This window comes from Suncus etruscus, chromosome 5 (genome assembly GCF_024139225.1).
Source record: "Suncus etruscus isolate mSunEtr1 chromosome 5, mSunEtr1.pri.cur, whole genome shotgun sequence".
NCBI lineage: Eukaryota > Metazoa > Chordata > Mammalia > Eulipotyphla > Soricidae > Suncus > Suncus etruscus.
In genome coordinates, this window is record NC_064852.1 from 118168730 (window position 1) to 118195928 (window position 27199).

Here is a 27199-nt window from a genome sequence, read left to right on the forward strand (position 1 = left end):
TAGTACCCCATATGTTCCTTCTACAGTACTATGCCAGCAGTAATTCCTTGAGTGCAGAGCCTGATGTTATCTCTGAACACCACCAAGTGTGTCCCAAAAACCACCAAAAGAAAAAAAAAACACACAAAATGAAAATTTATATATATATATGTATATATGTAAACAAGGATTTAAGTAAATACTGAAACTATGTCATTGTAACAAGACCCAATCAACTGTTATCAAACTCTGAAGTTGGTCCTGTTGAAGTAACTATAAGATACAAGAAATAGAAAATTTGGTATTTGCTATTTAGTTACCAATGCCTGGGAAACCATATACATAAGCAGAGCAGTAGGGTGTTTGCCTTGCACGCAGCCAATTCAGGACGGGGGGTGTTTCGAATCCCAGCATTCCATATGGTTCCTCCCTCTCAGCTTGCCAGGGGCAATTTCTGAGCGGAGAGCCTGGATTAACCCCTGAGTTCACTGAATGTGACAAAAAAAAAAAGAGGCAAAACAAAAACACTCCCACATAATTATAATACTGTTACAGTATAAAGTTTTTAGTAAGTATTCAGTAACTGTATAAAAGGAAATGCTTGTGCATGATTTGGTTCAGTCTTATTATAATAGACTGCCAAGATTTTCCACTCTACAAGTCATTATTTATTTGCTTGCCCCTTTTTAAAACTTTTTGTTTGTTTGTTTGTTTGTTTGTTTGGGGGCCACATCGAGTGGCATTTGGGGGTTATTCCTGGCTCCGCACTCAGAAATCGCTTCTGGCTTCGGGGACCAAATGGGATGCCAGGGATCAAAATTGAACCTGGGTCCATACCGGGTCGGCCATATGCCAGGCAAATGCCCGATTGCTGCGGCCCCAAAACTTGTCTTCAACCACCTCCTTTATATAGTAATAGATTTTTCTATAGCTTGAGTAGAATTTCCTTCACAGAATAGTTTTCCTATTATTAAGTTGGCTATTTAGACAGAATGGAGTCTTTGGCACTCTTAGCCGTCTCTTCCTTGTTCTGTTTTTCAGATAGAGTTGGGTTATCTGTTATCAAGTATAAGCAGTTGGGAAGATACTGAAGTAATAGAGTACATGCACATCATATGCCACACCCCAAGTTCAGTTTCTTATACCACTTGGCCCAGAGAATCATTGGGTGTGGGCTTGGTGGCCCTTGAGCACTGCCACGTGGCACCAAACTTTATGCCTGCACTACTGGGTTAAGCATCCTTGGAATAAGCCACCCCTGCCCCCTGGTGCTGCCAGGGAATATACTTTTTAAAAAAAAGATAATTTTGGAGCCGGAGTGATAGCACTGCAATAGGGCATTTGCCTCACAACCTGGGTTTGATTCCAGGTATCCCATTTGGTCCCTCAAGTTTGCCAGGAGCGATTTCTGAATACAGAGCCAGAAGTAACCCCTGAGGTCTGCCGGCTGTGACACAAATAACAAAAATTAGGTAATTTTATTTTTTTGCAATGTTCAATATTCTTTCCAAGGGTAAGAATATGGGTCAATGGTAGAAAATATGCATCCTTTATGAGGCCAGTGATCCAAACACTGTATTTGATACAAATACAGGCTATTTGTATGTATATTTTTTGGGGGGTGTCACACCCGGCATTGCTCAGGGGTTACTTCTGGCTCCACGCTCAGAAATTGCTCCTGGTAGGCTGGGGGGGGGGGGGACCATATGGGATGTCGGGATTCGAACTAATGACCTTCTGCATGAAAGGCAAACATCTTACCTCCATGCTATCTCTCCAGCCCCAGGCTATTTGTATATTTAAAGAAAATTTTATTATATGCTTTTTTCATATTTAAAAGCAAATAATGTATGCATCATTTGAATGTTTATTTGGTTGTTGATAGGACATTTTCTTCACTTAAATATGTTGGTATTTTAGGTTGGTAATGATGAGTAAACCGGAAATAAAGGAAGAAAAGATGTTGAAGGTTCGATTTGTGGGAGATGATGACGTTCTAAATCACATTCTTGATAGAGAAGGAGGTACTGAACAATTATATATTTACAGAGATTTTTATGTAATGCTAATATTTTAAAATATTATGGTTTTACTGTATTTTTAAGGAGAGTATCTATCTGGTGGTGGGGCTATCATTTACTCCTGGGCTTACCCCTGGCTTTGCACTGAGGAATCACTCCTGGTGGACTTGGAGCATATAGGTTGTTGGGAATCTAAACTGTGTTGGCTATTTACATGGCAAACACCCTACTTGTTGTCACTCTGGTACACCATTTATTTATTTATTTATTTATTTATTTATTTATTTATTTTTTGGTTTTTTGGGCCACACCCTGTGACGCTCAGGGGTTACTCCTGGCTATGCGCTCAGAAGTTGCTCCTGGCTTCTTGGGGGACCATATGGGACGCCGGGGGATCGAACCGCGGTCCGTCCTAGGCTAGCGCAGGCAAGGCAGGCACCTTACCTCCAGCGCCACCGCCCGGCCCCCATTTATTTATTTTTTAAACATTCATTTATATAGTACTTAGGGCCACCCTGGAGGCGATAAGGGGTTACTCCTGGCTCTGTGCTTAAATCGCTCTTGGCAGGCTCGAGGGACCATGTGGGATAAGCTGGGAATCGAATCTGGGTTTGTCTCATGTTGGTCATGTGCAAGACAAACGCCCTATCGGTGTGCCTGCCCCTGGCGCAACATTTTAAAATATTATACTCTTGGGGCCGGAGAGATAGCATGGAGGTAGGGTATTTGCCTTGCATGCAGAAGGATGATGGTTCAAATCCCGCCGTCCCATATGGTCCCCCGAGCCTACCAGGAACGATTTCTGAGCGTAGAGCCAGGAGAAACCCCTGAGCGCTGCTGGGTATGACCAAAAAAAGAAATAATGTATGTGTGTGTGTGTGTGTGTGTGTGTGTGTGTGTGTGTGTGTGTGTGTGTGTGTGTGTGTGTATCACTATTTTTTTCAATGTAGCACAAGGGACTGGAGTGATAGTACAGTGTGGGTAAGTGTGCTTGCCTATCATGTGGCTGACCCAGGTTCAATTCCCAGCACTGTCTATGGTCCTCCAGCTTCCGTCAGGAGTAATCCCTAAACTCAGCTGAGTGTGGTCCCAAAACTAAAACCTAGCACAAATATTTGCTATAATAAAATTGTAAAGTTCAATTTTTTAGTTTATATCATTCATATGATTGAAAATGAAAAATCATAAAAAAGCTCAGGTGAAAGAGAATATAGCGGGTAGGGTGCTTTTCTTGGAGACATCCAGTTGGGTTAAAATTCTGTGCCTCCTAGTTAGTTCCCTGAGCCCTGCCAGGAATCCCGGAATGCAGAGCCAGGAATAAGTCCTGGGCACAGCGGGTTTTGGCCCAAAATTATAAATAAATAAATAAATAAATAAATAAATAAATAAATAAATAAAGCATATATAATAGGATAGTCTTAGAAGTGGCAGGAAATAACTGTCCATTATTATTAAAATATTATTTTGACTCTCCAAAATTATTATTTCAACTCTCCAAAAACACAGGGGACAGAGAGATAGCACAGTGGGTAGGGTATTTGCCTCATACAGGGCTGACCCAGGTTTGATTTCCGGCATCCCATATATTCCACGACCCACGTGATTTCTGAGCACCGAGCCAGGAGTAGCCCGAGTGCTGCCAGGTATGGCCCAAAAACAAAACAAAACAAATACACATAAAAAAATTATACTTTCATGTTTTTTGTTATTGGTATAAATGTGGCAATCTGATCAGTATTTTAATCAAACACAAAACTAATTTTTCAGCTATAAAGTAATACCATTATCAGTAGTGTGTATTGCTTACTTGTATATATAAAATACTTAGTAGGAATTTCATGCCTGTCATATTCTCATATGGGGAATGTTTTTATAGGAACTAAATTAAAAAGAGAACGACCTCAGCTTTTGGTAACCAAGAAAATAATAAAGAAGCCAGACTATGATGTGGAAGAAAATGAGCAGGAAGTCTTGAAAGAGCAGAACTATGTGAATGTTTTAGGAAGAGATGATCAAGGTACTTGATGATGTGGAGGGTGGGAAAGGGACACACATACTTCTGCTGGCAAATGAAATTGTATTGAAAGATGCATAAAAGTAGACGGGTATGGTTGAACAACGGATGTGCATTTTTGGTTTATATTTTATGTATACATTAGATGCTGTCATTGTTGACATACATTGTCATGTATGAGGGGTTACTCACACTTGGTTGTAGTGCTTGCATACATAACTGAAGTAATTGCTCGTGTCAGGAGGGCACACACATGTAGTGCAAGGGATGAAACTGGGATTGACTGCATGCAAGGCAAGCTCTTTAACCCAATATCACTCTAGCCCCTACACCCTAAAAGGTTTATATGTTATAGTAAAGTCCTTCTAACCAACATGATTTGAACCATTCTTGGTTCATCAATCAAAGTATCAAACTTTGGCAAGAGTGATAGTACAGTGTGTAGGGCACTTGCCTTGCGCGCTGCAACTCTGGTGGATTCGATCCCCAACATCTCACATGGTCTCTGATCTCTGCCAGGAGTGACCCCTGAGTCTCCCTGAGCCAGGAGAAAGTTCTTGAGTACTACTAAGTATGGTCCCCAAACCAAACAAAAATCAGAATCAGAAAAATCATAAGAGCAATTTATATATTGTAAACATTTTATTTCATGCATTTGTTTTTTTGGTTTTTTTTGTTTGTTTGTTTTTGAGTCACACCCAGCAGCGCTCAGGGTTATTCCTGGCTCTGCACTCAGAAATCGCTCCAGGGACCATATGGGATGCCGGGATTCGAACCACTGTCCTTCTGCATGCAAGTCAAACGCCTTACCTCCATGCCATCTCTCCGGCCCCTGTTTCATGCATTTGTAATATGTATGTTTATGTAGGTCACCTGATTGGAGAACAGCACCATCTTTAATATCTTTTATATAACATGTCAATAATATGTGTTCTACAATTACCCATTTTATTTCCTTCTAGTATGTTTAAATCATTGCGGTATGTTGGTGCAATTTGAGTACAATGCGGTTTTCAGACATTCTCAGTGTTTTTTGTCGTTTTTTTGTTTTTGTTTTTGGTGGGTAAAGGCATGCTAATTTGAAACAATTATTTTAGTTAATACTTTAATCATCTTTCTACATAATTTAGTTTAGTCTATGTAGAAATCATTTGACACTTAGGGTGTTGGCTACACCCACAGTTGCTCAGGGACTGCTTCCAGCAAAATGCTAGGGACTAGGCTGTGCCCATGAGATCATGTGGTGCCAGGGATTAAACCTGGTTCTCCACGATGAAGCATGTTCTCTAGATCTGTAAGCTTGTTGACATTAAAAAATATTCATAATGGGGCTGGAGTGATAGCACAGCGGTAAGGCATTCTCATGCAGTGACCAGTACAGGACAGACTCCAGTTTGAATCCCGGCATCTTATATGGTCCCCCGAGTCTGCCAGGAGCAGCTTCTGAGCACAGCAGGAGTAACCCCTGAGTACTGCTCCCAGGTGTGACCCAAAAAACAACAAAAATACCCAAAACAAACAAAAAATATTTATACTTTCTCTGTGCCAGTTAAATTGCCGTAACAATTTTGTGTACTGCCACAGTCTATTGTATATGTTATATATAGGCATGGTTTTTTTTTGTTTGTTTGTTTTTTTGTTGTTTTTGGGTCACACCCGGCAGTGCTCAGGGGTTATTCCTGGCTCCAGGCTCAGAAAATGCTCCTGGCAGGCACGGGGACCATATGGGACGCTGGAATTCGAACCGATGACCTCCTGCATGAAAGGCAAATGCCTTATCTCCATGCTATCTCTCCGGCCCTGACATGTATTTTTAAAACGTAATGCAAAAGAGTGAGGAATACAGTATTTTCAAGTTTTCCATGAAAATATTTATTTTTCTTGCTAACTATCTGTTTATCTTAAAACAATGTTGCATATTCTCTTTCAGAATCCTTAAAAAATGGCTCTAGTCTAGATGTCGGGAAGAAAGTCTATCCTTTCCAAAGTAGAAAGCACTCTGAAAAGATGACTAACTTAGGTATGTTGTTTATCTGATTTCTGTCCTCACTGTTAACTCTTTCACAGAAGGTCTAACAATTCCCTCCATTATCATCTCATTGTATATCCTAGAAGAATGATGAGAGATGTCATATTATAAAGCATACTTAAGCATGGGGTCAGGAATATAGTAAGCGGTAGAACACGTGTCCTGCTTTTGTGAGCTTCTTGACTCTACTCCTGGCATTGTACCGTCTCCTTAATACTGCTGGAATTGACTTCTGACCACTGAACTAGCCAAGTGTTTCTTGCAAGTAATAAAATAAAACCATTGTTTTTAAACCTCAAGCTTTCCATGACTGTTCTCAACTATATTATAAACTTCATTTTGTTTTTGGTTTGTTTGTTTGATTTTTTTAGTTTTTGAACCAGAACTGGTAATCATTCAGGGGCTTACTCCTGGCTTTGAGCTCAGGAATCATTCCTGGCTTGCTTGAGGGACCATATAAGTTGCCCAGGATTGAATCTGGGTTGGCTGCCTGCAAAATAATGTCCTACCTGCTGTACTAAAGTCTGGCCCTTCATTTTGTTTTGGGACTCCATCCAACTGTGCTCGGGAATTGCTCCCAGCCCTGTGCATGTTTTTGTTTTGGGGTGTCACACCTAGTGGTTCTCAGGCTGTGGGCTCAGAGATCACTCCTGGTAACTTCAGAGAACCAAAGGAGGTGCCAGTTAACTAACTCAGGTTGGCCGCATAATCCATAGTACTTTCACTTCAGCCCTTAGATTTTTATTTATTTTTTTTTTTTGTATGTTTGGTTTTGGACACCTGGCAGTGCTCAGGGGTATCTCCTGGCTTTGCTCTCAAAAACTATTCCTGGTCAGCTCAGGGGGCTATCAGGGATGCTGGGAATTTAACTTTGGTTAGAATTGTGCAATGCAAACACCCTACCCGCTGTGCGATATGACTCTGACCCCCTAGATATATATTTTTAAGTGATTTATTTTTGTGCATTCCTTCTATATGACTATGTAAATATTTGAAGTTGAGTGAAAATTACAGCTAAGTATTGAGACTATTGAAAGAAATAAAGATAAAGGGGGCAGGATGATAGTACATCTCATAGGGTGTTTTTGCTTGCATAATGCCCACCTGGGTTTGATCCTTGGCATCCCATTATGGTCCTCTTAGCACGGCTAAGAGTAATTTCTGAGCACTGAGCAACAAGTAGCCCCTGAGCATTGCAAGGTGTGGCCCAAAAAATTTAAAATAAAGGCCCTTCTGTTTAGAAACCTTCTATTTTATCTGATGCCCCTTTGAAGAAAAAGCTTGTTGCTTAATGCTTATGGTTTCTATGCTATTCATGTGTATTAGAGAATTTCAGCTAAAAAGTAAAAGATAACACATTTTATGGGAAATTTGTACTTTTACATATATATAATTTTTTTTGTTTGTTTGTGGGCCACACTCGGTAGCACTCGGGTTATTCCTGGCTCTATTTTCAGAACTTAGAGCATTTGCCTTGCACACAGCCAATCCAGGAACTATTTCTGAGTGCAGAGCCAAGAGTAACCCCTGAGTGCTGCCAGGTGTGATGCAAGAACCAAACCCCACCTCGCCCCCCCCCAAAAAAAAAAGAAAAAGAAAAGAAAAGAAATTGCTTCTGGCAGGCACAGGGAACTGCAAACAACTTGTCACTGTGCTATTGCTCTGGCCCCAGTTTTATATATATAATTTTAAATGTATACAGTATTTGGTTTGATTTAGGTTCATTTTATTTCCTTTTTTTTATAAAACCTTATTTGTTGTTTTTTTGGGGGACATACCCGGGGTGCTTAGGAGTTACTCCTGGCTCTGCACTGAGAAATCACTCCTGGCAGGCTCAGGCGACCATATGAGATGCTGGGGATCAAACCCAGGTCTCTTCTGGGTCAGTTGCGTGCGAGGCAAATGCGCTACTGCTGTGTTATTATTGCTCTGGCCCCTCTAGGTTTCTTTTTAAAAATTTAGATAATAAATTTGAATGTTTTTCTTGTTGGATTAAAAGTTTGTGTGTGTGTGTGTGTATTACATATTTCTCTTTATAATTTCTGAACTATGCTTCTTTGTTATAGCTTCCGAACTAGCAAAAGCACCAAGTAAAAGTGTTGCATCGGATTCAAAGAGTGATCCTAAAATTGTTACAGACATTTCTGAAAGTAGCAAGGGTAAGAGTATACAAAATTTCATTCTTTGCAGTTTCAAGTACATATTATGCTCTGATTTTTATAGATTTTCTTTTTTTTCTGAGATTTAATCTGTGTGATAAATACCCTTAACTCTGTGCCATTGTATGTGTGTAATATATTATATTTAGAAATAAAGGGAAGAATGAACAAATTGACAGTGCGTCGATTGTCATTGACAGGACCAATTGGAAACAGGCTTGAAGTCTTTTAGTCTTTTTTAGTTCTCTTTCCCCCCCCCTCGGGGGGGGGGGAGCTGTGTCAATCCCAGTATCGCTCAGAGGCTACTCCTGGCTCTTCACTCAGAAATCACTCCTGGCAGGCTCAGAGGACCATATGGGATGTCAGGAATCGAACCACTGTCCATTCTGGATCTGCTGCATGCAAGGCAAATGCTCTATCACTTTGCTATCTCTCCGGTCCCTTAAAGTCTTTTTTCATTTGCTCTCATGAATCCACAACTTAGCAAAAACTATTTGAAATAGGCTTTGAGGTTTGGCAGCCTTGCAGTGGGTGAAGAGTTGTAGAGCCCTTGTTTTATAATTGCTCATTCCCATTTACTTAAATAGTGGACTTTAAAAATAATGGAAAGTGGGGCCGGAGCAATAGCCCAGTGGTAGAGCAATTGCCTTGCCAACCCAAAACAGACCCCGGTTCGATTCCCAGCATCCCATATGATCCCCTGAGCCTGCCAGGAGCGATTTCTGAGCACAGAACCAGGAGTAACTCCTGAGCACTGCCGGATGTGACCCAGTAGCAAAAGAAATGGGGGGGAAATGAAAAGTTTCTTTTTTAAATATGCGCTACAGAAACTTAGGATATAGCTGTTACTCGTGGAAGTAATAATCATAAATAGTGATGAATCTTTTTTTTTTTTGTTTTTTTTTTTTTGGTTTTTGGGTCGCACCCGACAGAACTCGGGGGTTACTCTTAGCTCCACCCTCAGAAATCGCTCCTGGCAGGCTCAGGGGACCATAAGGGATGCTGGGATGCGAACCAATGACCTTCTGCATGAAAGGCAAACGCCTTACCTCCATGCTATCTCTCTGGCCCCAGATGAATCATTTTCTATTGGAGATAGTTAATTGAAAATTCATATTTTTTGTGGCTCCTAAGTAAAAATTGCAGTTTTGCTTTTATGATTTTGCTTTTAGATTGTAATGAAAAGTGAAGTACGTGTGTTTTATAATGACTTTTTGTTTTACTTTTTAGGGCATTCTACTTCAACTGAAGTTCAGTCACAGGTAGGCAATTGATTTAAAAGCAGAGGCAGAAGCATTAATGCATCAAAGTAGGATATAATGAAAAAGTATCTATTCATGGGCCGGAGCAAAAGTACAGTGGTAAGGCATTTGCCTTGCACACGGCTGACTCAGTATGGACCTGGGTTTGAGCCCAGGAGTGATTTCTGAGCGCATAGCCAGGAATAATCCCTGAGCATCACCAGGTGTGATGCTCATTAATTTTCTTTGTGGGGCAGGAGATCACAATTGTCAGCACTCAGGGGTTACTACTGGCTCTGTGCTTAGAAGTCACTTCTGGCAGGCTTGGGGGACCATCTGGGATGCTGGGAATCAAATCAGGTCCATTCCAGGTTGGCCATATGCAAGGTAAACACCTTACTGCTGTGCTATCTCTGGCCCCTCCATTTATTATTTAAATTTTTATAGTGCTTTATAACTCAAATACCTAACTTTCATAAATACATATTCTGCGGTTTAGAGAAGTAAATTGTCTAAATTCACTGAAGTATGAATCAAAAAATTTTGAAAATGAAGCCAGATTTTCTCAACCTAACTGTTGTGCTCTGTCAGGAGTAATCCTGAGAGTTGGGGGGTGGAGAATAGTACAACAGATCGGGAACTTGCTTTGCATGCGACCAACCCAAGTTTAGCCCCCCGCATCCCATTTGGTTCTTCAGCACCACCAGGAGAGATTACTGAGCCAGGAGCAACTCTTGAACACGGCTGGTGTGGTCCCCAAACAAAATAATAACAAGAAAAGTAACCTTATGTGGGGACCAGGTATTTGGCTCTGATAGAGCACATGTGTGAAGTCTTAAATCTGCATACTGGAAGAAAAAGAGAGCTATCACAGGGTATTTGTATGTTAGGAGAGCTGGTCTAGAAATGTTATTTGTATTTGCTTATTGATGCAGGGGTTCAAACCCAGGACCTCACACATGCAAAGAGCACATTTTAACCCTATACTATTATTTTGCTCTTATTTTCTAATGTTTTGTTCTTTCTTGGAGGATTGATGACCAGATACATTAAGTACATTGGTTTTGCCATTTATAATTGACATTTGGAAACTAAGTTGACATTAGTAGATTCATTTCAGGGAAGCCTAAAGGAATTGGTGATTTCATCTTCTCTTTTGTATTTTTTTATTTTTATTTTTTGTTTGGTTTTTGAGTTACACCCAGCAGCACTCAGGGGTTACTCCTGGCTCTATGCTCAGAAATTGCTCTTGGCAGGCTCAGGGGACCATATGGGATACCGGGATTTGAACCACGATCTTTCTGCATGCAAGGCAAATGCCCTACCTCCATGCTATCTTTCCGGCCCCATTCTCTTTTGTATTTTTGAGTTTATTTTTCCTTATGTCTTGTCAGGTGGCCCTGTATTTGGAGAAACCTAAGTGGGCCTAGACAAAACTCAGATATGGTGTTTATGAGTGAGGAATGTGTTCTGCCTATGTGATAATGGATGTAGATTCACCTCAGGTCATCCCTTAGATAAGGATTATAGGCATTCAGGGCCTTGGCTGTGGTCTTGCAAACGTATCCAATTAAGGCAAATCTGGTATAGGATTAGACATGCCAGAATCTCCTTTGTTTTTATTTATTTAATTAATTAATTTGTTTTGGCCGGAGCAATAACACAGCGGGAAGGGCATTTCCCTTTTATGCAGCCAGCTTGGATTCAATTGTCAGCATCCTATACGTTTCCCTGAGCCTGTCAGGAGCAATTTCTGACCACAGAGCCAGGAGTAACTCCTGAGCATTGCCAGGAGTGACCCTAAAACAAACAAACAAAGATCAATAATTTAGTTGTTTTATTCTTTTTGCCTCCTTTTACTTTAATGCTTTCCCCCTATATTATCAGGTATGTAGTTATTCTAAGAGAATAACATTCACTGTAATAATCTGATTGAGAACTATATTAGCTTATTTTTTTCTCAAGTTGAGAATAACAATCTAATAGTGGGGGGCATAGGAAGAGGACAGCAGGTAGAACACTTGATTGGCAAGTGGCTGCCCTGTGTTTGAATCCCAGCAACCTACGTAGACAATTCTCTGAGCCTGCCAGGAATGATCCCTGAATGCAAAGCCCAGAATAAGTTCTAAGCATAGTCAGTTATAAACAAAAAGCCAAATAAATCAACCAAGCAGACAAACAACATAAAAATAGATATTACCACTATTAACAGAACATCAGAAAACCCACTTGTCACTTGTATTATGTTTACCTTTATAACTGTCTTAGTACTTGTAAGTGGGAGTTCAGGAAACTGTTTAGTTCTTAAAGAACCTGGAGTCAAGGTTCTTAATGCACATCTTTGAAGATGGCCCATTAAAGGGTTCCAGATGAGCTCCTCACGTTTTTAGGATTGCTGGGCACAGTGAAGAGAGTTATTGATCGGAATCTTGATCAGTAAGCTATTAGCTGAGCAAGTTGTTTGCACTGGAGAGCAAGGGAAATAAAAGCTACTTTACCCTAGGTAAGATGTTTAAAATTTAAAAAGCAAAAGACAAAGTATAGGGGCCGACGAGGTGGCGCTAGAGGTAAGGTGTCTGCCTAGCAAGCGCTAACCAAGGAAAGATCGCGACCGCGGTTTGATCCTCCGGCGTCCCATATGGTCCCCCCAAGCCAGGGACAATTTCTGAGCACTTAGCCAGGAGTAACCCCTGAGCATCAAACAGGTGTGGCCCGAAAAACCAAAACAAAAAACAAACAAAAAAGAAACTATAAATCTATTTTCCTTCTCATAAAGTGTAATACTTTAACAATAGTAAATTTCTAATACATTAAAAGCACTTTTGGGGCTGGAGCAGTGGCACAAGCAGTAGGGCATTTGCTAGGACTTAGGACGGACCTACGTTCGATAATCCGGTGTCCTATATGGTTCCCCAAGCCAGGAGTGATTTCTGAGCGCATAGCCAGGAGTAACCCTTGAGCATCACTGGGTGTGGCCCAAAAGGCAAAAAAAAAAAGAGGCACTTTTGCTTTGTTCATGAAAGTGCCTATTCCCTTCCTTACTCATTATCACTGAATTTTATTCACAATATTTGGCTTATCTGATGGGTGAAAAGTGATACAAAAAGCTGATATTTTTATGTCTTTTCTTTATGCAATCATCAAAAATAGGGAAGAGGCTGGAGCAAAAGTACAGCAAATAGGGCTCTGTCTTGTATGTGCCAACCAAATTCAATCCCTGACATCTCATATGGTCCCCCAAGCACTGTCAGGAGTCATTCCCAAGAGCAAAGCCAGTAGTAACCCCCAAGCATAGCAGATATCACCCCAAAACAAAACAAATATATATATTTGAGTGTAGCAGCCGGAGTGATAGCACAATGGGTAGGGTGATTGCCTTTCACATGGTCAACCTGAGTTCAATCCTCGACATCTCATATGTTCCCCTAAGCCTGCCAGAAGTAATTTCTGAGTGCAGACCTAGGTGTGATCTCTGAGCATGGCTGATGTGACTTCAAAACAAAATAAGAGCTAGAGATACAGCGTAGGGTTAGAGTATGTGATTTGCCTGCTGAAGGCTCAGATGTGAGCTCCACATTTACATGGTTCCTCAAGCACCCTGACAAGTGTTACACCTGAGCACTGCCAGGTGCGGCCCAAGTAACAAAATAACCTAAAGTCAAAAATAATAGAAATAACATACAGGCCGGAGAGATAGTACAGTGATAAGGCGTTTTCCTTTCATGCAGAAGGACAGTGGTTCAAATCCTGGCATCCCATCTGCTCCTCCGAGCCTGCCAGGGATGATTTCTGAGTGTAGAGCCAGGAGTAGCCCCTGAGCACTACCAGGTGTGACCCAAAAATCAAAAAAAAGAAATAACATACCTTTTTATATGATTGACAGTACAAATTATGGAACAACTCTAAAAATTCTTAGGAATTTATAGTATTAGTCTAATTCTGTTGTCTGTTTAAAACTAAGTGTATTTTCCTTCTGTCTAACCTCTTTCACATAGATATGTCATTAGTTCCCATGCTATTTCACTATTTGAGCTATGATATATATATATATATATATATATTTTTTTTTTTTCTAGCCTAATAGTGACAAAAGTGAATCTCAACCAACAGCACATTTTAATCTAAGGAAAAGACCTGGTAAGTATTTCATGTTACACTGAGTTCTTTTTATAAGCAGAAGTGATAGTACAGTGGGTAGAGCATTGTGTAGCATTGATTAACCTGGATTTGATTCCTGGCATCCCTATGGTCCTCAAGACCCCCAGGTGTGTTCCCAAAACAAAGCAAGACAAAACAAGGAGATGAGGCAGATGATAGCTATTATATTACACCTTATTTTCCCAAAGGAAAGATCATTCCAGGTTCCTTTGTATCTATTTACAACTTGGTTTTGCCTCCAAACAAAGATTGTCTTACATGTAAACCTGGATAGGACTGGCTCAGGATAGCCTGAGCTGTCTGTCCTTACCCAATCTTTACTCCCCTACCGGGGTTGGTCTCTATACTAAATAAAAAAACCACAGTACTGGCAGGCAGCTCACTCTGAAAATGAGGTAGAAGATTGCCAGACTCCACATGTTTGACTGTCAGCCTGGTTTGGATTATTTCCTGTGATGACCCTTGCTCGACCCTCTTTCCCTGGGAGGAAATATGGCATTTGGGACCATTACATCTGGCACTTAAACAGGGACACTGAACAGTGTAGGGAGCAATGGAAATTTCTGCAGTAGTTGTAATCCCACATAATGAGAGATCTAGGGGCCTGGAGTGATAACACGGCAGTAGAGCAATTTGTCTTGCATGCAGCTGACCTGAGAGAGACCCAGGTTTGATTCCCAAATTCCCATATCATCTCCTGAGCCTACCAGGATCGATTTCTGAGCACAGAGCCAAGAGTAACCTGAGTGCCACCAGTTGTGGCCCAAGATAATAAACAAAATGGAGCACATGTTGTGCATATAGAAAGCATGGGTTGGAGCTCCAAAACTCCATAGTCCCCTGAGCAGACTACTGGCAGAGGACTTCTGGTTGTGGCCCCACTCTTCAAACCAAATTTTAAGACATTTTTTTTTTTTTATTTTAAAAGCAGTTTATTGGGGCCAGAGCAGTGATGCAAGCGATAGGGCATTAACCTTGCACGTGCTGACGTAGGACAAACCTTGGTTCGATCCACCAGTGTCCCATATGGTCAGTCAAGCCATGAGCAATTTCTGACCACATAGCCAGGAGTAACACCTGAGCTAAAAAAGTAAAAAAATTAAAATAGAGGGGCCGAATCGGTGGCACAAGTGGTAAGGCATCTGCCTTGCCTGCGCCAGCTTAGGAATGACTGGTGCGATCCCCTGATGTTCCGTATGTTCCTCCAAGCCAGGACCTATTTTTTGAGCGCATAGCCAGGAGTAAGCCCTGAGCATCACTGCGTGTGGCCTCAAACCCAAAAATAAATAAATAAATAAATAAATAAATGAATAAATGAATAAATAAAAGCAGTATATTGATTGGTTTGGGGGCCACACCTGTTTGGCGCTCCAGGGTTATTCTTGGCTCTACACTCAGAAATTCCTTCTGGCAGGCTTGGGGGACATTATGGGATGCCGAGAATTGAACCTGAGTCCCTTCCCAGGTCAGCCGGGTACATGCCCTATACTGTTGTGCTATTGCTCCGACCCCTAAGAAACTTTTTTGAAGCAAAATCTTTTTTCCTTCATATGGCTATTGACTTCCTTAAAAAGTTTTTTAAGGTATATCCTTTTGATTTTTGCTTTTGCAAAAACACTTGTTGGTGCTCAAGGCCTACTCCTGACTATATTCAGGAATCACTCGTGGCAGAGCTGGGAGGACTGTATGTGGTGCTGTTGATCGATCTTGGTCTGGTGCTTGCAAGGCAATTGTCCTATCTGCTGTATAATCATGCTAGCCTTCACTTCTTGAATTTTAATTAAGAGTATTAATAAGGATCACCTCTTTAAATGAGAAAAATCTTTCCCAGATAATTTAGGCAGATTTTCCCTCAAGTTTCAAATCAAAGTGATGTTGCTGCTTCTTATTTCAAAGATTCTGGGAAAATAAGAGTCTGTCAGAAGGAAAGATGGTTTCCATGTTAATTCAAGGTATACATTTCTACATTTTATAAAATTGGAATTCTGTTAAAAAAATGAAGGAAAATTGTTTTTTTTTTGGGGGGGGGGGCACACCTGGCGGTGCTCAGGGGTTACTCCTGGCTGCCTGCTCAGATATAGCTCCTGGCAAGGCACAGGGGACCATATGGGACATCGGGATTCAAACCAACCACCTTTGGTCCTGGATCGGCTGCTTGCAAGGCAAGCACCGCTCTGCTATCTCTCCAGGCCCAGGAAAATTGTTTTAGGTACGATTGAGGATTTAGGTACAATTTAGGACCTCTGCTCCAATGTTATGTATAAGACATTGTTAGTCACTTTAGATAGATTTCAGAATAATCTTCACAATGGTTTGTTGAATTAGGCACTCAGCCTCAGTGGACAAATGAGGGGGAAAAAATGTGAACAAATGGGTATGGGGAAAATCATCAGTAAGTTGAGACAAAACAAGTCTAAAGGTGATTCTTTTTTATTAATTTTTTTTTAAACTTCCTTTTTTTTTTTTTTTTTTTTTTTTTGGGAGGGGGTCACATCTGCAGTGCTCAGGGGTTACTTCTGGCTCAATGCTTAGAAATCGCTCCTGGCAGGCTTGGGGGACCATATGGGATGCCAGGATTTGAACCACCAATCTTCCACATGCAAGATAAACGCTTTTACCTCCATGCTATCTCTATGGCCCCTCAAATTAATTGATTCTTTACATCAATCAAGGATGCCTCTCGTCAGACTGTCCAGTTTACCCAATTGCATTTTCTTCCCTACAGTTCCAGCATCTTGTTCTGACAGTGAAAGTGAATATTCTGCTTCTAACTCTGAGGGTGATGAAGGGGTAACACAGGAATATGAAGAGGACACTGGTGAAGTGACACAGAACAAAAAGATTCCACCTCAGAGTAGAGTGGTTTCTACTTCTAACTGCAAAGAAAAGCCCTCTAAGAGACTAAAAAGAGATAAAACAGTAAGTGAAGAGAAAGACTTTAGACCTATGTCAGTTCTCAAAGATAAGCTACTTTAAGAGAAGAGAATCAGTGGGACAACATAATTGTTTTCTTTATGGTTTTTCAACCATTATAAATTCTCTTATTTGCATGTTTCAGAGATTTCTGTCCTGTCTGCATATATATTAAGATCACTGTAGTTTGTGCTAAATTTTATATCTCAGATATATATTTTTTTTGTTTTTTTGGTGCCACACTAGTGGTGCACATATATATATATATATATATATATATATATATATGAAGTGCTTTGAAACAAGTACTCAATGGGAAATGAGCCATTTTGATATTTTAGGGTAGTTTTTTGTGGTGTTTGTCTTCCTTCCTTCCTTCCTTCCCTCCCTCCCTCCCTCCCTCCCTCCCTCCCTCCCTCCCTCCCTCCCTCCTCCTTCCTTCCTTCCTTCCTTCCTTCCTTCCTTCCTTCCTTCCTTCCTTCCTTCCTTCCTTCCTTCCTTCCTTCCTTCCCTCCCTCCCTCCCTCCCTCCCTCCCTCCCTCCCTCCCTCCCTCCCTCCTTCCTTCCTTCCTTCCTTCCTTCCTTCCTTCCTTCCTTCCTTCCTTCCTTCCTTCCTTCCTTCCTGTTTTTGTTTTTTTGGTGCCACACTAGTGGTGCACAAATTACTCCTAGCTCTGCATTTGGAAATCATTCCTGTGGGCTCGGTACCATATAGGATGCCAGGGATCAAACCTAAGTCAGCTGTGGGCAAGGCAAGTAAGTGCCCTACTCACCCCACCATGGTGTTAGCGCATATGCTCAACACGGGTTGTGCTCCTGGCTGCAGTGCTTACCTTACCCTTTGTTAGTTGCAGTGCCTGGACGTAGGGGGGGTGGGGTGGGCATTGCCACTGTTGGTTCTTCCCAGAACTGGCTGCATGGGCTGAAGCTCACTCCCTATGCAACTGTGTGGCATTCTAGGCTCAGACTTGAAAGGCGGGTACTTTTCCATTGAGCCATTTCCTGGGTTCCCGGTTCTTTAACTTTTTGTTTTATTTTGTTCTGGGGCGACATCTAGCAGTACTCAGATACTACTCCTGGTCCTGGCAGTCATTGGGTGCCAAATTATGGGGACCATATGGGATGATGAGCCTGTCCAACTATGTCTTTTTGTTTTGTTTTGTTTTGGGGCCATACCTGATGGTGCTCAGGAACTATATGGGATGCCCGCTGTGCTATAGCTCTGGCCCCTGCTTTCTCATCTTTGATCCTAAGAGTTACTCACTTTTATTAATGGACTTAAATTTTCTTGGAACTTAATCTGTATCATCACTTTAAAAAGACAATACTGATTGCCAAATAATTTCAGGTCCTATTTTATTCTGATATTGCTATCTACTTTTGGTATAAAGCAGGGGTCTCAAACTCCATTTATCTGGGGGCCGCAGGAGGCAAAGTCAGGGTGATTCTTGAGTGCAGAGTCAGTAGTAAGCCTTGAACATTGGGGGTGTGACCCAAACAACTAAAACAAAACAAAACAAAACAAAACAAAAAAAGATTCCTCTAGGCAGGGCCACAAAATGTTGTGCGGAGGGCCGCGAGTTTGAGACCCTGAACTATAAAAGGAAATAGCTATATCTAAGGATTAACATTGCTGTATCAACTTTCAGACTGACTTGGTAGAAGAATATTTTGAAGCTCATAGCAGTTCAAAAGTTTTAACTTCCGACAGAACACTGCAGAAACTAAAGAGAACTAAACTGGATCAGGTATGTTGCAAGATTGCTATTTTCTAAACTTCTCTTGTTGAGGTGAAAAAGTTTCATGTTACCAACAAATTTGAAGAATAAGTGCATAAGCAGAATTATTATCTTAATCAGCTGAAACACAGATTGTCGGTGTGGGCAGCATTTTCTCACATTTTATATAATCATCAAGGTCAGATTGTTGTTTTGTTTTGAGGCCACACCTGGTAGTACCCAGGGGTTATTTCTGGCTCTGCAATCAGAAATCGCTCCTGGCAGGCTCAGGGGGCACCATATGGGCTCGGGGTATCAAACCTGGATCCATCTCAGGGTCATCACATGCAAAGCGAATGTCCTTCTGTGCTATCACTGCAGTCCCAGATTTTTTTTTTATATCTATGTACTCAGTCTCTTTTCTTATTTCTTTTCATTCTATTCATTGAACCTCATACTAGTCATAAAACAAAAATTGAATTGATTCTCTTCAACTTAGTAGTTTCTCACAATTACAAACTTGTAAAAAAGTGTAGAATATTCTGCATATTGATATTATAAAAAGCTTATCCCTTTAAGTTAGTTAACCTTACTATATATTATGACTCCAATATCACTTTTATATATTTTTGGTCATACCCAGCAAAGCTCAGGAAAGATTTCTGGAGAAATCTTGGTACTCAATAAAAATGGCTCCTCCTGCTATTTTTCTTGGAGCCAGGGTGAGCCCAGGGAGGGCCTCAGACATACAAGCAACATGCTCTACCAATGGGCCACATTCCAGGCCCTAACAATCTCTTCTCAGCTCAGATTATCAACCTCATTGTATAAAGAAAGTTTATCTTATTTCAAATGTTCCATTTGTTTCTCAGGAAGGTTAAAGTCAAAACCCCAACTAGTATAACTATCTCCCATTTTTTATAAAAAGTGTTATTGGAGGGGTCAGAGAGATAGCATGGAGGTAGGTCATTTGCCTTGCATGAAGAAGGATGGTAGTTTGAACCCTAGCATCCCATATGGTCCCCCGAGGCTGCCAGGAGTGATTTCTGAGAATAGAGCCAGGAGGAACCCCTGAGCATTACCGAGTGTGGCCCAAAAACCAAAAAAAAAAAGAAAAAGAAAAAGAAAGAGCTGTGTAAAGTGACTGAGCCCAGTAGATTCACACTGATCCAGAACAGAAATGCCACAGCCATTACAAAGGGTCATCTTGCACTTACTAACCTAGGACAAACCACGGTTTGATCCCCCGGCATCCCATATGGTCCCTAAGCTAGGAGCGATTTCTGAGTGCATAGCCAGGAGTAACCCCTGAACATCACCAGGTATGGCCCAAAAAAGCAGAAAAAAATTAAAAGGGCCAAGAAGCCAAGTTAGGGGACTGGAGCGATAGTTCAGCAGATAGAGCATTTGCCTTCCTTACAGCAATCCTGGTTTGGTCCCGTGCATCCCATATGGTCCCCTGAGTCCACTAGATTCTGAGTACAAGAGCCAGGAATAACTCCTGAGCGCTGTTGGATATAGACCCCTTCCCCCCAAAAAAGAATGTCAAGTTGGATGCTAGAGAAGAAAGTTCAGGGATTAAGACATTTGCCTTGCATGTGGCCAGCCCTGGTTCTGTTCCTTGGTAGTACATGGTTCCATGGGTATGGCCCCAAACCAACCCCTACCCCCCAAGAAAAGAAACCAGTTTGTTTCAAGGAGAACAGCCAGTTTGCTTTATTTTTGTTCCTTGATTTTATGATTTTTCTTTAACTTATATACATTAATAGATCTTTGGGTGTTTGTAAACACAGCTTTGGTTGGATTCTTGCTGCTTCTGTACTGTAGCCAGACAGCTGCAGTGAGCATGCATATAGGGCATAGAGATGCCACCAGTCCCAATAGTTGTTGTTGGCAGGTAGTTTCAGATATCCTGGGGATGGGTGGGATATAAATGATGATTGCAGGGGCTGATTGCAGGGGCTGGAGAGATAGCATGGAGGTAGGTCTTGCATACAGAAGGACAGTGGTTCGAATTCCGGCATCTCATAGTGCCAGAAGCAATTTTTGATCATAAAGCCAGGAATAACCCCTGAGCGCCATTGGGTGTGACCCCAAAACTAAAAAAAAAAAAAATGGGGTCAGAGAGATAGCATGGAGGTAAGGCATTTGCCTTGCATGCAGAAGGACGGTGGTTCAAATTCCGGCATCCCATATGGTTCCCTGGTTCCCTGAGCCTGCCAGAATCGATTTCTGAGCGTAGAGCCAGGAGTAACCCCTGAGCGTTACTGAGTATGACCCAAACCCCCTCCCCCCCAAAAAAAGATGATTGCAGACAACTGTTTTTAAGTTTTTCAGTATTCTTGGATTTGTTATTAAAACTAACATAGGTTTTTTGTTGTTTTGTTTTGTTTTGTTTTTTTGAGCTCTATGCTCAGAAATCAGAAATCCTGGCAGGCTCAGCAAACCATATGGAATGCCAGGATTCAAACCACCGACCTACTGCATGCAAGGCAAATGCCTCACCTCCGTGTTATCTCTCCGGGCCCCAAAACCAACATAGGTTTAATAATTTCCTCATAGTGAATCTTTTTTGAAATTAAAGCTTTACATTTAGTTATTCATGCACATGGTTCTAGATTAAACTTGGCTTTTAAAACATTTTTAGTTAAAAACTTTTATATTAAGGGGCCGGAGAGATAGCATGGAGGTAAGGCGTTCGCCTTTCATGCAGGAGGTCATCAGTTCGAATCCCGGCGTCCCATATGGTCCCCCGTGCCTGCCAGGAACAATTTCTGAGCATGGAGCCAGGAATAACCCCTGAGCACTGCCGGGTGTGACCCAAAAACCACAAAAAAAAAAAAACAAACTTTTATATTAAAAGATTTTAAAATCTTTCATAAAATTCTTTCATAAATGTGACAAAATGTAATTTAAAAAATAAATAAAAATAAAAGATTTTAAAAATATCAGGACAACAAATAACTGGGTCAGGGATGTAGCAATGAACCTGCTTTGATATCTGATACCTAGGGTTCATTCCCCAGTAACACACTTTCACACTTCTCTCTCTCCCCCACCCTCTCTCTCTCTCTCTCTCACACACACACACACACACACACACACACACACACACACACACACACACACGCATGCGTGCAAAAACAAATAAGTCATATTTGAAGCATATGTTTATTCAGTTGTACCCTTTACCAAACAAGATTAAATACTGTTTTATTTATGAAATCTCTTAATCTATACTTATAATGAAATATACCTGAATGTGTGTGAATATATATACACATATAAATTCTTTTTGTGGGAGATTGGGCTCCACCCAGCAGTGCTCGGGTTACTTCCTGCCTCTGTGCTCAGAAATTACTCCTGGAAGACTCAGGGAACCATAGGGATGTCGGGAATCAAACTCAATTCGTTAGCTGAGTGCAAGGCAAAATGCCCTACTGATGCACTATTGCTCCTGCTCCCAAGGAATTTTTGTTTTTATTTTTGGGCCACATTTCGTGACACTCAGGGGTTATTCCTGGCTAGGTGCTCAGAAATTGCTCCTGGCTTGAGGGACCATATGGGACGCTGGAGATCTAACCGAGGTCTGTCCTGGACCAGCCACATGCAAGGCTGCACTATAGCTCCAGCCCCCCACAAGGAATTTTTTTTTTTTTTTTTTGGTTTTTCGGGCCACACCTGTTTGATGCTCAGGGGTTACTTCTGGCTAAGCACTCAGAAATTGCCCCTGGCTTGGGAGGACCATATGGGACCTCGGGGAATCGAACTGCAGTCCTTCCTTGGCTAGCGCTTGTAAGGCAGACACCTTACCTCTAGTGCCACCTTACCTGCCCCCAAGGAATATTTTGAATTTGAATTGATTTGATGAATGTGGTTTGAGATTGATTTTCTTCCCTCACTTTCCTTTTTTTTACAGGAAACTTTACATAATTTATTGAAAAAAGTTCCTCCTTCCTTTTCTGCTGAACTTAAACAGCTAAATCAACAATATGAACAATTATTTCATAAGTGGATATTGCAGTTACAGTAAGTACTATTATTGCAAACTCATAAAAATAGTGGTATATACTTATGTTAGGGTATTTTTGTTTTGTTTTGTTTTGTTTTTTGGGTCACACCCGGCACTGACCTTCTGCATGCAAGGCAAATGCCCTACCTCCATGCTATCTCTCCAGCCCATTATGTAAGGCATTATGAAATCAAAGCAATTTATCATTATTTACTTTTCATAATGAATCTGATACATATTTTAGTTTATATTAAAATTTTTGAAAAATATTTTTCCCCAAATTTATGATTCAAATGTAGAAATGTCTCATTATTTTATACCTTTTCTCAGAAAATCTATATCGTTTTTAGGAATTTTTATCTTTTCTATATTAATCAAACATGAAAACCATCATTAATACAAATAATCTTTCCTTATATTAAAAGCTATTACTCATCTGGGCCTGAGTGATAGCATAATAAGTAGGCCATTTGCTTGTATGCAGCTGACCCTGGTTCGATCCCCAATATTATATGTGGTTCCTGAGCCTATCAGGAGTAACCCCTAAGTACTACTGGGCCCAAAAACAAACAAAACAAAACAAAAAGTTACTTCTCATAAAAATATTTTAAAATCTGCATTAATTAGATCAATCATCAAGATTGATAAATGTCGATTCTATTGTAAACTAGTTTTTGAAGCAGAGGTTTAAAATGAAAGAATATTTGCCTGCGCTAGCCTTGGACGGACCGCGGTTCGATCCCCCGGCGTCCCATATGGTCCCCCAAGCCAGGAGCAACTTCTGAGCACATAGCCAGGAGTAACCCCTGAGCGTTACCGGGTGTGGCCCAAAAACCAAAAAAAAAAAAAAAAAAAAAAAATGAAAGAATATATCTTGGGCTGGAGCAGTGGTGCAAGGGCGTTTGCCTTGTACGTGCTGGCCTAGGACGGACTGCGGTTCGACCCCCGACATCTCATATGGTCCCCCAAGCCAGGAGCAATTTCTGAGTGCATAGCCAAGAGTAACCCCTGAGCATTACCTGGTACAACCCAAAAAAGCAAAACGAAAGAATATATCTTTCAGGGTCAGAGCGATAGCATAGTGATAGGGTGTTTGCCTTGCATGCGGCCAACACAGAACAGACCCCCAGTTTGATCCCGGCATTTCATATGGTTCCCCGAGCCTGCCAGGAGCGATTTCTGAGCATAGAGCCAGGAGTAATCCCTGAGCACTGCTGAGTGTGACCCAAAAACCAAAAAAAAAAAAAAATTTATTTCTTTACATACATACTGTAAAACTCCAGCATTTTTTTATGGGGATGCAGCCACACCTGGCTGTGCTGAGGGCTTACTCCTGGTTCCTTATTTAAGGGTCATTCGTGATTATGTGGGGAGATATTTGTGGTTCCAGGGTTCACATGAACCTGGGTTGACCATGTGGAAGGCATAGTCCCCTGCATGCTGTGCTGTCTCTCTGGCCCCAAGGTCCCAGAATTTTGTAATACTATGTGCCCTATAAATGTTTTACAATTTTTTTTTATTTTTATAATTTTTATTTTGATTATAGTGGTTTACATGTTGACAATAATATTTTAGTTAAATATTTACATAACATCAGGGGGGATTCCCATCACCAAATTGTCCTCCTTTCACCTCCGTTTTTGTCCTATCTCCCATATCCACCTCCCTCACCCCCAGGGCTGCTAGGATATGTGGTCCCCTATGTACCTATCCCTCCACATAGTAGTCTTGCATCTAATTGGTCTAGGTGTCTCCCTAATTTCCCCCTCTAACCAGGAGGCAGGTCTAGCTAGTTAAGTTTGCGTGGTTTGGTCTGAAGAAGAGAAAAGTAGTAAACTGGGGTGAAAGTCTAATACTCCTAGAGTGGGCAGAGTCCTTCTATAGGCTCTCATCATCGATTTGGGGGGCGATGGAGAAAAAAGAAAATGAAACATTCCATCAGTACAAAAACAAAAACAAAAACAAAACAACAATTTTAAACTTATTTCTCAGCATACTTTTTCAATTCTTTGTTTGTTTAGTTTGGGGCCATACCCTGGGAGCTCAGGGGTTATTCCTGGTTCTGCACTCAGAAATCCCTCCTGGCAGGTTCAGGGGACCATATGGGATGCTGGGGATCAAACCTGGTCTGTCCCGTTCGGCCGCATGCAAGGCAAACACCCTACTGCTGTGCTATCACTCTGGCCCCATCCCTTTTCAATTATATTTGTTTTACAGTTACTTCATGAATTAAAAGCAAAAATTATTTTACTCTGATTTCTGTTTGTTTGTTTGGGGGGTCACACCCAGTGGCACTCAGGGGTAATCCTAGCTCTGCACTCAGACATCTCTCCTGGCAGGTTAGGGGAGCCATATGGGATGTCAGGGATTGAACCTGGATTGGTCTTGGGTCAACCGCATGATTATATTTACTTACTTGTTCTTTAGATCATGGTCAGTGGTGCTCAGTGCTTGTGGCTTTGTGTTGAGATATCACTTCTGGCAGGGCTTAGAGAACCATATGGGGTACAGGGCATCAAACCCAAGTTGACTACATGTAAAGTTACGTGCTCTACCCTACGTACTATCCAGCCCCCAAAGCAGTATTATTTTAAACTATTCCTTTTCCTTCACGTTCTGTCTAATCATTTCAAATCCTTTTAACTTCACCTAGCAAGAACTTAAGGCCTTAGATGTTTTCCTCATAACACCTAATTGAAGGCTGTTGTCTCTAACAATTTTGTGTCTCCTACCTATGCATTCATGCCCAACAATCGCACTGTGGATGGAGAAATGATAGAGTGAGCAGGGCACTGACTTGTCTTGCGTAAAGCTGGTCTGGGTTCTGTCCCAGGCACCAGATGTGCATATGGTCCAGAGAGCCGCCACTAGGAGTGATCCCAGAGCACTGAGCCAGGAGTAAGCCCTGAACACTGCCATCTATGGCCCCCCAAAATAATTGTACTTTCGCCTTGTATAAATTAGTATTCATTCTGAACCGAGTAATGATGAATGGATGCCATCTTTCCCAACAGCCTGGGCTTCAATGTTGTGCTTTATGGTCTGGGTTCCAAAAGAGACTTACTCGAAAGGTTTCGGACCACTATGCTGAAGGATTCCATTCATATTGTCATCAATGGCTTCTTTCCTGGAATCAATGTGAAATCAGTAAGTTTCAAACATGTTACAAGATAAATTATATTCTCATCTAGTACATACCTTAAATGAGGATGGGATTCCCGTTCTGGAGCTTTCAGCTGAAAGATTTCTGCTTTGAGCCTTCTTATTAGTGGGATTTCACAGTCCTTAAGAACATGTGTGAACATAGATGGTTCTTTGAACCTCCCTCTTTGAATTTTCTGCTTAGTAACTGACAGTGCATTAAACCTTAGGGGAATTTTATGCTTTCTTCACTTCCAGATAGCAGTAATACTACTCTCTGAAGGATGGGAATATGGGGCACTTCATTTTTGTTATGCTTAAATGTTACTTTAATATTCTAAAAATAATAAAATAGAAGTAATACTTTGTAGTTTTATAACACAGCTATTACAGGCTATTTTACTCAAATGTCTCATCTTTTCTTTTTGGTTTTTGGGGCCACACCCAGCAGTGCTCAGGGGTAACTCCTGGCTTTGCACTCAGAAATAGTAGTTCCAGGCAGGCTCAGGGTACCATATGTGATGCTTGGAATTGAATCCAGGTCTGTCTCAGGTCGGCTGTGTGCAGGGCAAATGCCCTACTGCTGTACTATTGCTCCAGCTTCTCTCATCTTTTCATTTTGAAAGTTAATTAAAAATAAAACTGAAAATTAATTAAAGCATATTGGGTGTTGGCTATTAACCAGTCCCATTTTTTTTTTTTTTTTTGTGGTTTTTGGGTCACACCCAGCAGTGCTCAGGGGTTATTCCTGGCTCCATGCTCAGAAATTGCTCCTGGCAGGCACGGGGGACCATATGGGATGCCGGGATTCGAACCGATGACCTTCTGCATGAAAGGCAAGCGCCTTACCTCCATGCTATCTCTCCGGTCCCCCCAGTCCCATTTTTTAATAGTGTTCTCAATGTTTCTGTTGTTTCCTTGGATAAATCCCAGGTATTTCATGTTGCTCAGGGCAGGGGGACTGTTTATATTGTCTTTACACCTTTGTTATTCTTCTCTGGTTCCTTGTAATTATAACATATGCCCCAAAATGAATTAAATATACTAAAATACCAGTAGGGTTTTTTTTGTTTTCTGGTGGGGGGTTGGGGTCACACCCAGCAGCACTCAGGGCTTACTCCTAGCTCTGCACTCAGAAATCACTCCTGGAAGGCACTGGGGACCATAGGGATACTGGGATTCGAACCACCCTCCATCCTGGATCATAGGCATGCAAGGCAAATGCCCTACTAATGTGCTATCTCTCTGGTCCCACCAGTAGAACTTTTATTTGTTTTGTTTTGTTTTTGGGCCACACCCGTTTGACGCTCAGGGGTTACTCCTGGCTATATGGGACGCCGGGGGATCGAACCACGGTTCGTTCCTTGGCTAGCACTTGTAAGGCAGACACCTTACCTCTAGCGCCACCTTCCCGGCCCCTTTTTTGTTTTTTTGTTTTGTTTTGTTTTGTAGTAGAACTTTTAAAGAGCGCTGCAAGACTTATGAGAAATCCAGACTCATTTATAGGTGCTAGCTCTATCTACTATGGTGAAAAAAGTTATAACCAACATATCTTTTCTTCGCTTATGAAATAGATCCTGAATTCTATAACAGAAGAAGTTCTTGATCATACAGGTACTTTCCGCAGTGCACTGGATCAGCTAGAATGGATAATAAGCAAATTTAAAGAAGGTAACATGATTTCAGTCTTCTAAATTTATAGTGAAGCAAATCACCTATATCTGCTTATTGATATGTTTGCATGAATTTTGTATGTGTGTCTGTGTGAACCTCATTAATCTAACAGGAAAGGGATACTTTGCCTTAAATTTCTG

General features: G+C 41.3%; 1 protein-coding gene across 1 annotated transcript in view; it reads left to right on the top strand.

Annotated features, from left to right (window-relative positions):
* ORC2 (origin recognition complex subunit 2) overlaps window positions 1-27199 on the top strand; it is a 46514-nt gene that overhangs the window by 4174 nt on the left and 15141 nt on the right. The window contains exons 3-13 of the mRNA XM_049773211.1: window positions 1900-2003; window positions 3877-4017; window positions 5945-6034; window positions 8110-8202; window positions 9433-9464; window positions 13520-13580; window positions 16327-16520; window positions 18164-18262; window positions 22152-22261; window positions 25259-25391; window positions 26960-27056. Of these exons, the coding sequence (XP_049629168.1) occupies window positions 1907-2003; window positions 3877-4017; window positions 5945-6034; window positions 8110-8202; window positions 9433-9464; window positions 13520-13580; window positions 16327-16520; window positions 18164-18262; window positions 22152-22261; window positions 25259-25391; window positions 26960-27056 (1147 nt within the window). The 5' untranslated portion in view covers window positions 1900-1906. The remainder of the gene's footprint in view (window positions 1-1899; window positions 2004-3876; window positions 4018-5944; window positions 6035-8109; window positions 8203-9432; window positions 9465-13519; window positions 13581-16326; window positions 16521-18163; window positions 18263-22151; window positions 22262-25258; window positions 25392-26959; window positions 27057-27199) is intronic.